At 37.9% G+C, this 12284-nt stretch overlaps 1 protein-coding gene across 1 annotated transcript in view; it reads left to right on the forward strand.

The window, feature by feature from the left end:
- The window catches only part of COL24A1 (collagen type XXIV alpha 1 chain), a 253533-nt gene that overhangs the window by 128389 nt on the left and 112860 nt on the right, over positions 1-12284 (forward strand). The window contains exons 20-22 of the mRNA XM_030572150.1: positions 2036-2089; positions 6480-6533; positions 7976-8020. Of these exons, the coding sequence (XP_030428010.1) occupies positions 2036-2089; positions 6480-6533; positions 7976-8020 (153 nt within the window). The remainder of the gene's footprint in view (positions 1-2035; positions 2090-6479; positions 6534-7975; positions 8021-12284) is intronic.

Raw genomic sequence — 12284 nt, forward strand, 5'->3', positions numbered from 1 at the left:
GAACATCACAGATTGAGTTCATTTAAAAGCATTTTGTGAAAAGTAAACACATGAAACCCCCAATATCTAAGACTAGCAGTACTATATATTTCATTCTCTTTTGTTATAATATTACAGTAGCAGTAATGTGTTTAAGAATGAGATGTCACTTTCATTCTAAAGCAGAGGCTTTAGAATGAATTTGGTAATTTACCTTTGGGGTTGAAATTTAATAGCTTAGTCTCAGCTAATACTGAATAATTTTCAGAAAGATTAATAAAAACCACTGGTGTATTTTGAGTTACTTGATTTGGAGGAACATTAGGTGATGGGAAAACATTTTTCGACTCTTAGGACTTTTTTCATAGGTTTCTTTTGTACTTGGGGAAACTAAAAAATGTTCAAAAATTCAATGTTGACATGCATTTAGACATAAATAATAACAGAGAGCAGTGCTGTCTCCATCTCTGAAATAATTTAGTATTGCAAATAAAGCTGTGGATATTTTTAAAAGCTGTTGTGAGCATGTGTAGTTCATTCACTAATGTTAGAAAGATGCCTACAAGATGCTCTTACTTTTCATTTGTAGATATTTGATTTTCCTACTCACAAATTATCCTATTTGTCTTTAGAACCAAATGACCTGTGGTAAGGGTTAAGGAGATCTTTGTGAGAGTCAGGCATACCAATTTTATAATGAAATAATAGGTATTTTATTCAGGGTAGAGGCTGATCAGTGCCACCCATTTTCTGCAACATTAATCATACTTACTTTTCAGCTGAGCCAAGTTTGGTAAAATTTGAAAAGTAATGGAACAATAAAATCAAATAATGTTTTGACAGACGAATAAGTGCATCTTGTGCTGAATAGAATATCAGTGTCACAGTGCTAGCAGCAGTTGCTAGCTTGAGAACAGATGGCAATACCAGTGTGAAAAAGTCTGATCTTGCTCAATTTTAAAAAGTTAAGTTGGCTTGGGCCTAGTTTGTTCTTAATGGAATGATCAGCTGAGAATTCAGTGAATACCATTAACATTGCTGTCCTGCAGCCACAGTGGTGTGAACTACAATCTCATCAGATTTCATAAATTAAACTCTGTCTGCTCATCTAGGTTTCTGTATCACACCCCTCATCACCTTTATATCTTATCAGTCAGGACTTTAAATGGTAAAAGAGTCCATGGACAACATTTGTGTCTATCAGATTGCAGCCAGTTTTTAATCTCCTGCGGAACACGTTCCTGCAGTTCTACTTTAAAGCCGAAAAGAGCTCACAAGTTTTGTTTAAAAGACTTGTTGTTCATTTCCTTTGTAAAATGGAGCAGAGTTAAGGCGGCTCTGGGAAATTTATATCGGACTTTCCTGCCCTTTGTGTGACTTTCATACAAAATGTCAAAAAACATCTCTGTATAAAGACCTCTTGTAAAATAGTATAAACCATTTTTTTGTTCTACAACTATGAATTCATTGTCTAAATCGGTGGTTCTCAACCAGGGGTCTGAGGCCCCTGGGGCCCGCAATCAGGTTTCAGGGGATCTGTCAAGCAATGCTGGCATTAGACGCCACAGCCTCATTTCCCAAAGGCTGTTGGACAGCTCCTGTGTAGTGGTGCCCAGTGCTTAATTTGTAATGAAAGAGGTCTGGGGCTCAAGCAATTAGGTGCTGGGGTTCAAGCAATTTTTTTACATTCATTACTGATGGAGCAAGGTTCCATTGTGGATTTCAGTGGGATCAAGACTGGGTCTATTTAATAATAAACCTTGTCAAATAGACAAAAGTGTTAAAGACAAATAAAAGCTATACGGACATCTGGCAAATTGAGTTTAATGAAGGCTGTTTAAAGTCTATCACTCAGCCAAGTCCTTTCAAGAGAGCTTATTGGACTTCAAAATTTTTTGGATATTGTAAAACAAATCCATGTCTTGATTTCTGCAATTCAGGTTTTTTACTTTTCTAAAATGAACAAACAGATTCAAAACAACAAGTACATTTTTTTACTTTGTACAACGGAAACATTCCTATGCTATAAACAGCTTGCCTATCTTCTCCTCCTTAGGGTTTTCCAGGAGATATTGGTATACCTGGACTAAATGGCCCTGAAGGTCCAAAGGTAAGAACTTACAGAGCCTTATCGCAACGTCATTAGTGCACTGAGAGTGAGATAATACAAAGAGAAGGTTCTTGGGTTAAAAACAGGGACTGGGAATAGGTGTCACACTGCACCCTAGGATATTAGCAAAGAACTGTGAATTGAGCATGACTTGCCTCTCATAGTCAGGAGACAGTCCTTGTCTACATAAGAAATTTGCACTGGTGTAGCTTAAATTTGTTTTTACTCCAGTGTAGTTAAACTGATGCAACCTCTGTATGGACACTCTTATTTTGGTTTAAGAATGATTTTACTTCAATTTAGCTTAAACCTGTCCCCAGTTGACTTTTTGCTAAACCGAAACAAGCCATTCTTAAACCAGAATAAGAGTGCCCACACAGCAGTTTGTACTAGTTTGACTGTACGTGTTTAAATTCACTCATTAGGTTATATTTGTTCAACTTTCCTATGTACATAAAGCTTAACTCTGTTTTAGACAGTGGAGTTACATTGTTGTTTTTCTAGCCCTTTAGCCATCCACTTTTAAACATGTGAGCTTGTGTATAGTTTCTATGCAAATGCTACCTAAATCTCTATTACCGTTCATTGCTTCAGCCCTTTGCTTACGTTTTGTATGCTTGAGTCTCATCTGTGCCAGGGTTGGCCATAATATCCTTTAAACCCTGACATCCTAATAAACAGTAAGAATTATACAAAATCAAACGCCATCTTCTTTTAGCCCCTCATTCAGATCTAATAGTCATTCCAACTGCTGCAAACCTGGTCAACCTCAGACTCTCACTTGCCTCCCACATCTCTCAAATGTGTAAATAGTCTTGATCCAAACAGCCCAAACATAACAACTTTCTAGGCATGCTGCAAAAGCCATTTTATATGCTTTGGGAGAAAGGTCGATGATGTGTTTCCAGAGGCACAGGTGTCTAGAGAGGAGCTTTTCTTTTGCTCTGATTTGTTGGCTGGCTGAGTTAATTTGTTACCATTTATGCTTGTTTAATATAAATACTACTGAGTGGTCATTATTATGTTTTTGTAAGATTAATGAATTGGCAGGGCACCTAAAACCTTTCCATGAGACTTCAGGCCTATGCATTAGTGGACATGAGACAAGTGGGATTAAATTAGATCTAGAACTACAGATTCAGTTTAAATAGCCACCCTAATGCATTAATAGTGTAAATGAGCTCAAAAACCCTTCTTAGTGATGTAATATATATTATTCCCCTGTATATGTAATTCAAAGCTAACGTTAATTTGCTCTATTAGTAGTATACTTAGGTTTCAGAGATACAATACTAGTCTATCTCCATTCATTCAAATCCCTGCAGAAATGCTAATAGGTAGCCCACAGTATTTAAGATTCCAAAGTTCATTTAATACAGCAAGAATTCCATAACTATACAAAACATTGTGGTCTCTCCAGCACATTGGCTCTCAAGGACAAAAAGCTTGGACAGCCAGGTCTAATCAAAGAGAACTGGTCACTTACATTGAAGATGCAGTGTTACTAAACTGGAATAGCCTTTGCACAGCTCCTAATACCGAGAGAGCAGGGCTACATGAAACTGGAAATATTTGCCTTTAGGATTCCCAGTGGTCTTGCGTTCACTGCAGTTTTGAAGAGTCTCCTTCAGTCTTTATTTTTGGAACACTGTTTTCACCTAGCTGCTCTTTTCCTCATTCTTCTTTTCTATGCTTCTTCAGAGATAAAATCTGCACTAACTGCCAGGAAGGTGGCATAGTCTTTATATTTTAGCGTGAGAGAAACCAGCCATCATGATAGAGTGTAAGATATGCAAGCATGATATACCTGTCTCAGAAGACCAGTAGAACTTTGGGAATGGCCATTTTATCCAAATTACTACAGTAATTAACAAATATGAACTCCTAGAATAATGCACAAAAGATACATTACGTAGTTTGGTCCATAGCACATTATTCATCTTGGAAGCAATATCTTAGAAGGTGTTTGATTTTGATCCAACGTTCATAAAAATGAGCACTTGCATAATAACTAATAAAAAAAGAGGAGTGTTTTAGTTTGGGAAGTTCTGAAATATCTTTTTGTTGTTTGTTCGTTGTGTTACTCTTGCAAATACTTTTGGCTGCATGTTACAAGAGCCAGAGTAAAAAGTAAGGCAGACATGCTCACTATATAAATATCATAATGCTTTCTCTAGCAATACATGTTGTACCATGGAAATAGCTGCGAGCTTCCTTCCTCTGCTCACTGATGTTTTGTTTGCGTAGCATACCTCATATACATGGTTATTAAGAGTTCTATTCATCCTGTAAGGGAGGGTCAAATGGAAAGTTCCGAACACATGGGAAATACATGGTACCTCCATTTGCTGACTCCTTGAATTCTTTCCAGACATTTTGGCACATCTCTAAAGGCTACCTTCATTTTCTGTTCGTTGCGTGAAACCTCAGAGTGAGGGTATGGAAACTGCAGTTAATTTTCAGCTTTAAAGTCTGGAATGTTCTTTATAAATTTGAGTAAGTGCTGTCTAGGAACACACACAGTAGCTAAGAAATTTGCTAATATTTGCACCATTGCATGAATTTAAATGATACTGAAAAGCTTAACATTTGTTAATGTATTGCTATTGCATAGTAAAATAACAGTTCTGTTTGCTAAGGAAATACTTTTCTTCACCAACTAAAGATCAGTATTATTTATGGAATGTGACTAAGTGTCTTGCTGTTGCTTTTGCCAGTGAGATGCTCTCCAGCAGCAGTTCTCCATCATATTTTATTCCAGATAAAATCAAATGATGGGAACTTTAAGAAGACTCAGTATTTTGAGGTGGCCCGATACATTTTCTATGAAGCGTTGCTTTGTGTGCTAAGAAAGCAGGCAGGCAGGACGCTGCTGGACAAATGTATGCATCTTCAGTCTAAATTTCATAAATTTAATAAGGCTTAGAGTTGGAGCTTTTCCATCCAATATTGCTTTAGAGGCTAATGATCTCTTTCATAAGAGATGATGTTTTGTTCTCATTGCTTTATCTGATATAAGTAAGCTTGGCTTCGCTCATAAATAATAATATATTTACTTAGATCTTTTTGGTCATATAGCCGGGTTGAGTGCTTATTCCAGCTACTTCCATTATAACTTGGATAACCAAGGTCTTTGAAACACCATTAGATCCTCTGTCTGAGTAGTGGAGTTTTACAAATGTTGCTGTAAGAGGATGTGATGACTCAGGGTTGGCAGTGGAATATGTCCTTCACTTCTAGGACACTGGATATAATCCTGTCAAGGTTTGTAATGGCTGAATATCTTTACTATCTGGCAGCAGTTCTGAATGAATTGATACCCTCAGATCACTTCCCAATCCATAGAACAAATGCCAGCATTACATTTGACATCTCGGTAGGCATTCTCAACATATTGGCTAAGAGTAGAATCTTTGTAAACTCTCTCTCTAACTGATCAGAATTTGGGTACATAGGTTTGACAGCGTGGGAAGGTTGTATGTGATGCCACTACCAGGGTGTACCTCTTGTGTGGATAAGTGGAGGACGTCAGTCTCCAAAGTTATTTTCCACACTGAAAATTAAGTTATCAGGACAACACTGAAAATAAAGTTTAGAGATATGACAGGATATCCCCCTTGCCAAAGTAGTGCTGATTCACACACACAGCAGAGTTTAGTTTTGTTTTGTTCTGACTTATGCTACTGAACAAGATTTTGTTACAAATTCAATCATGGCTAACTGCCTTCAGAGTAAATGCTTAGAAGTGGCTAGCAGCTGGGTAAAAAAGTAAAAGTCTAAACTTTGTACAGCTATTTCCATAATGCCTGTGTTCTGAAAGCAATCGTAATCCCACCGAAGAATAAGTAAAGGTTGATTTACTGATCTGCTTTGGTAGTGTAAGTGGTATTGTGTTGGACTTTGGGAAATAACTGCATAGAATGAGGAGTTTGGTGGCGAGAAGAATAGTTTTTATATAAATCAGTTTTCATTATCACCAAATATTAGGCTGATGATTATCTAAACCCTGGATTTACAGGGGATTTCTCAGTTCCTCTTTAAGCAGCCCATCAAATTCAAACTAATGTTACGTAACAAAAACAAACTGTTCTCTTGTGAGCACTAGTTACTTTGATCCTTCTCCTTGTTCAAAGGATAAATGAAAATAGTCTAAATCTTAGAAATGTCAATATAGCTAAACTTTTATTAGATACTGTAGCATTCCAGCCATTGTTAAAATTAGGGCAGCTTTTCTCTTGGCTTTCTAAGGTCAATGGACAATAGCAGATAATGATGTCTCCTTCCTCAGCTTTCAGCCTCTCATTCACTGCAGGATTGTAAGAGGAAAGAAACCAGGCAAATAGGCTTATTGATTGATATAAAATCTCATTTTGATTGTCTTGTTATTTAGGGACTTCTAGGTGATCGAGGGCCTCCGGGGGCCCCAGGCCCAAAAGGAATCGAGGTAGGATGGAAACAGAGTCCAGTCAACAAGTTACATTTTTTAAAAAATCTGACTCAATTTTTTTCTATAAGAAAACATTGCTTCAGGATGGGCAGTGTTGCCATGCAGGATTTCAAGTTTCCGTTTTGGGAAATTTTTAGTTATTTTACAGTATTGTGTGTTCATTATAAGATTTATTTCAGCAGCTGTGTGGAGTGTCTAAGCAGTGTTGGCCCAGAATGTTGCATGTAGAATCCAGAATTAAACAGTGGTGGGTTTTTTAAAATAATAATATTGAATAAGAATATTGAGTGAAATCCTAGCCCCATTGAATTCAATGGCAAAACTCCCATTGACATCAGTGGGGCCAGGATTGCATCCTATAAACTTATTAATCAAGGATTCTTAATTAATTAGCATAAAATATGTATGTATTAAATCCAACTCCGTATGCTATTCTGTGCTGTTGAGATAGCTGGTAAATATAGATTTTAAAAAATACAGTAAATCAGGTAATGAGTCTGATGGTAGAGCTCAAGAGCTCTATGTAGCTGACTTAATGAGTTATCATGAGTGCTTTTAAGACTAACAGTGACAAAAAACAATCAGTTTAATCAGAAGCCATGTAAAATGCAGACCACATTTCCTCCATTCAGACTGACATGTTCTCCTCCAGGTAGAGCACCTCTGCCTCCAAGAGCTGGAGAAACACTTTCATGTTAAGTGGGATCACCAAACCATCAAATAATCACAGCATGACATCATGACTTGGCATTATGATACAGAATCTTGATTTAACATCATAACGTGATGCAGTAGCCTCAAAAGCCTACCATTACAATACACGATCGTGTATGATTATTTTGAGACTCTTGGTAACACTGTAATGTCTCCTCTTTCTTCTCCTGTACTCTTGGCAGCTGGGATGATAAAAAGAAGTTTTCAATTTATTTTTGATCTCACACTCATTCCCATCTGCTTGAAGAGGCAAGAGAGATCCTGGCAGAACTGTTCTGCTTGCGTAGGAATCAAACCATAGCTATGTGGCGACCATGCAGAGCAAGACAAAGTCCTGTCAGAGTACTAGACTCCATGAGAGACAAATGCTTATCTATGCCAAATTAGACCCTCAGATAAATCTGTGAAACCCCATTGTCTTCTCAGTATAGCTGGTCAAAAATGGTGAAAAATTTTTACCAGCTCTGTTTGTGGGCTTTTCTTAAACAGATTGTGTTTGATGGTTTTGTAAAACATGGATTTGTGACAGATAGTGGCTGAGATGAGGTCAGTTTTAGACCCTTTCCTGTATAGTGCAAACCTAGATCCTAGCAGTAAAGATCTCTATATATGTCCATTCACCATGCAAGTTTAAGATTTTAGTATAAGTGAACATAGTCCTTTGCAGGTTTTAAAACTAAATGCAGTATCAAAAAACTTATTCCAAGTTCTGATTTTTTTTTCAGGGAGAAGAAGGACCAATTGGACCTATTGGAGGAGTTGGACCAAGAGTAAGTATGAGTAACGTTATTATGACAAACACAAATTACTATAGTCAACAAAAAGTACTGTTTAAAGGATGAGTCTGCTCTGAAAAATGACTGTGTAAAAATGGATCTTCTTCCTCTGTGTATTCTGTTCACTTGAGTGTCAAAAAAGTTTTATTGGTTTTATTACTCCTATTAGCCTTGCAGAGTCAACATAGCTGATAAAGAGAGCTGGATTATGTCCCTTATAGGATGTGCATCATTATCAGAATTGTTTACTAAGTTCTAGGTACTTGCATCTGCCCAACTCTCGTGAAGACAATGGGGTTTCACAGGTGTATCTGAAGGTCTAATTTGGCTTGCAGAACTTTTGTTACTGGCAGTGATGCACGAGAAGGAAGGAACACAACTCAGATTTCAGGATGCATTTGCAGGGCTGGCTTTTAGAGAAATCATCTTTTAACTTTAAACTAATCACATTTGATATGGAGTCACTGACTGCAATAAAGATGGAACTGCACAATGCCAGTTTTACAATCACACTTTAATTCTCTTATTTATTTATTTATTTATTTTTCAGCTGTTAAAATTCATTAGGCTCTAAACTCATTTACACATGAAATAATTAAACTTGAAAATGTAAATGCTGGATAATAATTTACAATAGACTGCAGGGGAGCATAGCAGAACTTTGTCTAAAGCAAATTAAATAAATCAAGTCAAAGCAGAGGCGTTAATGGAAAGGAAGGATAGTCTTGTAGTTAAGCCACTCTCCAGTGATCTGGTTTCATTTTCTGGTTTTGCCATAGACTTCCTGTGTGATCTTAATCTCTCTGTGCCTCAGTTCCTTATCTGCAAAATGGTATAGTACTACTTCCTTTCTCCCGTCCTTTGCCTTTTGTGCCTATTTATTAGAGCTGGTCAGAAAATAGAATACCAGTCAACCTTGGACATTCTGATATTTCAACTTTTATTTTCATCCTGAATTGGGTTGAAAATTCAAAATCTCAAAAAAAATTCACAGAACAAAAATTTCTGAAAAATGTTGATTAGTAAATATTGAAATGTTTTGGTGAGGTGTGGTTTGACATTGAGCTGTGTCTGCCTGAGCTGCTGCAGTGTCTTACGGGAATCCTAGTTTGCATACTTCATACTCCCATTCTTTCTTATGGGTGAGCTCTGGGAACTGACTACAGCTTCCATGATGTACTGTGGCATTTCAGACAAAGGAGAAACTGCAATGTATCATAGGAGATGATAGCCATGGGAGTATGAGGCACTGCAGAAGCTCTGTTGGGTTGCCAACCCTCCAAGACTGACCTTGAGTCTTCAAGATGATGAAAGCTCCAGGAATACATCCAACCAAAATTGGCAACCCTAAAGTTCTGTCAGCCACAGAGTAATGTCAAACTGACCCAAAAGGAAATATTTTTGATTTGATTCAAGAAACTGAAATTTTTTGACTCAGGTCAACTTGACCCAGAATGAAGTTTTTTGTTTTAATTTTCCTGAGAGAAAATTGAAAAATATCAGCATCTCTAATTATTAGAGCTGCAGATTTGTCACAACAGCTTGTATCAGAAACCACAGAGCAGTCAAGGTAAATTTAGTAAAAGACATATTTTTTTTATTTAAAAAAAGTTGTAACAAATGAAATTGAACTATACCTCTATAAAATCATAGGCCAGAGTCATCATCGTCCTCCTCTTGCCATCGAGAGGGCACAGACTATTTACAGCAGCATCCTCCACCACCGTATCACAACCCTAATCCCAGCCTGGTGAGGAGGGGAGGTCCCAGCAGGGTGATGGCAGGGCTGGAGATAGAGTGTGTCCCACACTCACCCCACAGTGGCAGCTGCTGTCTGGAGGAGCTGGGCCTGGCTTCCCACTCTAGGCATTGCAACCTGGTACGTGAGGTCACAGCAACACTCAGTTATGGCCAACAGACCAGAGTGCGAGTGCCAGTCCCCTCATTCAAATTTGAAAAGTCACATTATCTGTGACATTTTCCTAACCATGACAAACATGTAGCCCTACTAATGATTCACTAATTTCTCTATGATGACAAACAGTATATGCTTCATGAACGCTGGAGATTTCAACCCCGTGGTTAACCTCAGCTATTTTGGAGCAGATTGCTAGCCCACATTCCTTGCTGAGACAGAAGAGTAAGAGAAGCAGGGATTTTTGGATTGTAGGGGGTCAGGATTCTCTCTGTGTGTTTCAACTGCCAGCTTTCTCCCTTGCTTCAGGGACCCAGCTACTGTGGCCTGGATACTTCTGTTTCTCCTACCTGACGCTGTCTCAGGACGCCTTGCTAGCTTACTGCTTCCTATTCCTACCCCTGGATCCCTTCTCCTTCCCCACACTTCCCCTATTCCTGCCTACCCTTGCCTCTGCACCCCTTCTCATAACATGAGTTGCGGGAAATTGGATGGTTACATGGGAGTGACGATTGGCCTGTATCAAATGAACTCCAAATATGTTTGAACAAGCCTGGATGCTAGTTCAGATCCAAATCAACAAGCTATTTACATGTCTTGCTTTTCACAGTGTTTGCATGAGTTTTCAAAAAACATTATGGAAGCTAATGTTATTAGAGAATTTACCATATTAGTGAAACAAAAGAATTACAGTTATGATCCTCTTTCCATTGATGTCATTGGCCAAACTCCCATTGATTTTAATGGAACAGGTTTCCTGCCCTTCTTCAGTATCTCATCTATTTTTTCTATCTAATATGCCCCTATAATCTACAGGTGAAAGATGTTAGTGTCATGGCCAGTCTTAGGCATGTGCTAAGATCTCCTCTACACATCTACAAGATAAACTTGGGACCAATCCTCATAATAACTAGTGCCCCAAACAAATTCCACTACCAGCTACTGAATGAATGAGATGAACCTGAACCCAGACTGAGATCCCAAATTTAGATCTGGATTAGAATTCTCATATATCTTAAACAGGTAGAACCAAAACACAGGATCTCTCCTTCCTGAACTCCAGGATTCAACATCCAGATCCAATCTAAAGTTCCAAGTGTTTCCCTTTGGCTTATTATAGAGAGAGGTTTTTAACTGCCAACTCTCAGTCAAATCCAGCTGCCGGGCTCATCTCTTACCAAAACCTTCCCTCTCATACTAGCTCAGTGACAAATGCCTGGATTGTTCTTTTATGTGTTCTTATACTCTGTGTAGAGTAGCATATTCTGATTTTCATTTTAGCTTATTTTGCTTGTGAAAATACAGTAGATGCCACATACAAGAGATGTCTCTGCATATTCAATGTAATCACAATTAACAAACAGTCATAACATTTAGCCAGACATTAATATCACTATGGCACTGTAGGTCAATCAATCAGCTGGTTATGGTTTTTGTAGCTTTATTCTTGCCATTTAGTCACTGATTTGAAACTTTCAGAACATTAGAATGAACGTAAACAGTATATTGCTTGATATTCCCTGATCGCCATTGTGAGAGACAGATGAAGAGCAAAAGCCACAAATAATCTGTGAAATGATATATTAGCCTGTCAATCTGTTCCTCCTAGGAAGGTGTAGAATGTCCCAGCAAAGCTCCGTGAGCATTTACAATCATTCTGTTATAGCAGCATATCCCAAAATGTGGTGCCTGCCCTTCTGTGGGGTATGGTCATGTGAAGGATTAGCCAGGGCAGGGTTAGGAGGGCAACATGTAGAATGTAGAAATTAAAACGGGTAGGCCATTTTGGGGGTGAAAGGGGTACACTTGATTTCTCTTTCTTGAACGAGGCTTGGCACATTCCATAATTCATTAAGAAAAAAATCATTTTCCTTAGGTTTTTTTTACTTCATTAAAGTGTCTTTTCCAAGAATGATGTAGGACGAGGAGAGGCTACCCTTACTTTATCTTATGTTTTATGTTTACTTGTCAGTTACTCTCCCCCTCGATGTGTAAATGACACTCATCTTGCACATGCATTGAATGTCAAATCTGTCTTCAGTTTTACATTGCTTTCCCACTTATATCCACTTTCACCCATTTTATGATCAATTTTCATCTGACATGTGACCTAAACTGCCATTTATATCATTGGGAAATTTTACCAAGAGATTTACACACAGTTTTACCTGTTCAATCTGAACTGCACCCAAAATATCTTGACAATTAACAATGATTGGAAAGGAAATATGGGGTGGAGGTGGGAGAATAATTACACGGGAATCTGCTAAATTCTGGTACTTTGTGAAATATGTGTATGTAGTGTGGATTCTTCAATACCAATTCAGCCAAAGAGATGATTCA

This window comes from Gopherus evgoodei, chromosome 8 (assembly GCF_007399415.2).
Source record: "Gopherus evgoodei ecotype Sinaloan lineage chromosome 8, rGopEvg1_v1.p, whole genome shotgun sequence".
In the NCBI taxonomy this organism is placed as follows: Eukaryota; Metazoa; Chordata; order Testudines; family Testudinidae; genus Gopherus; species Gopherus evgoodei.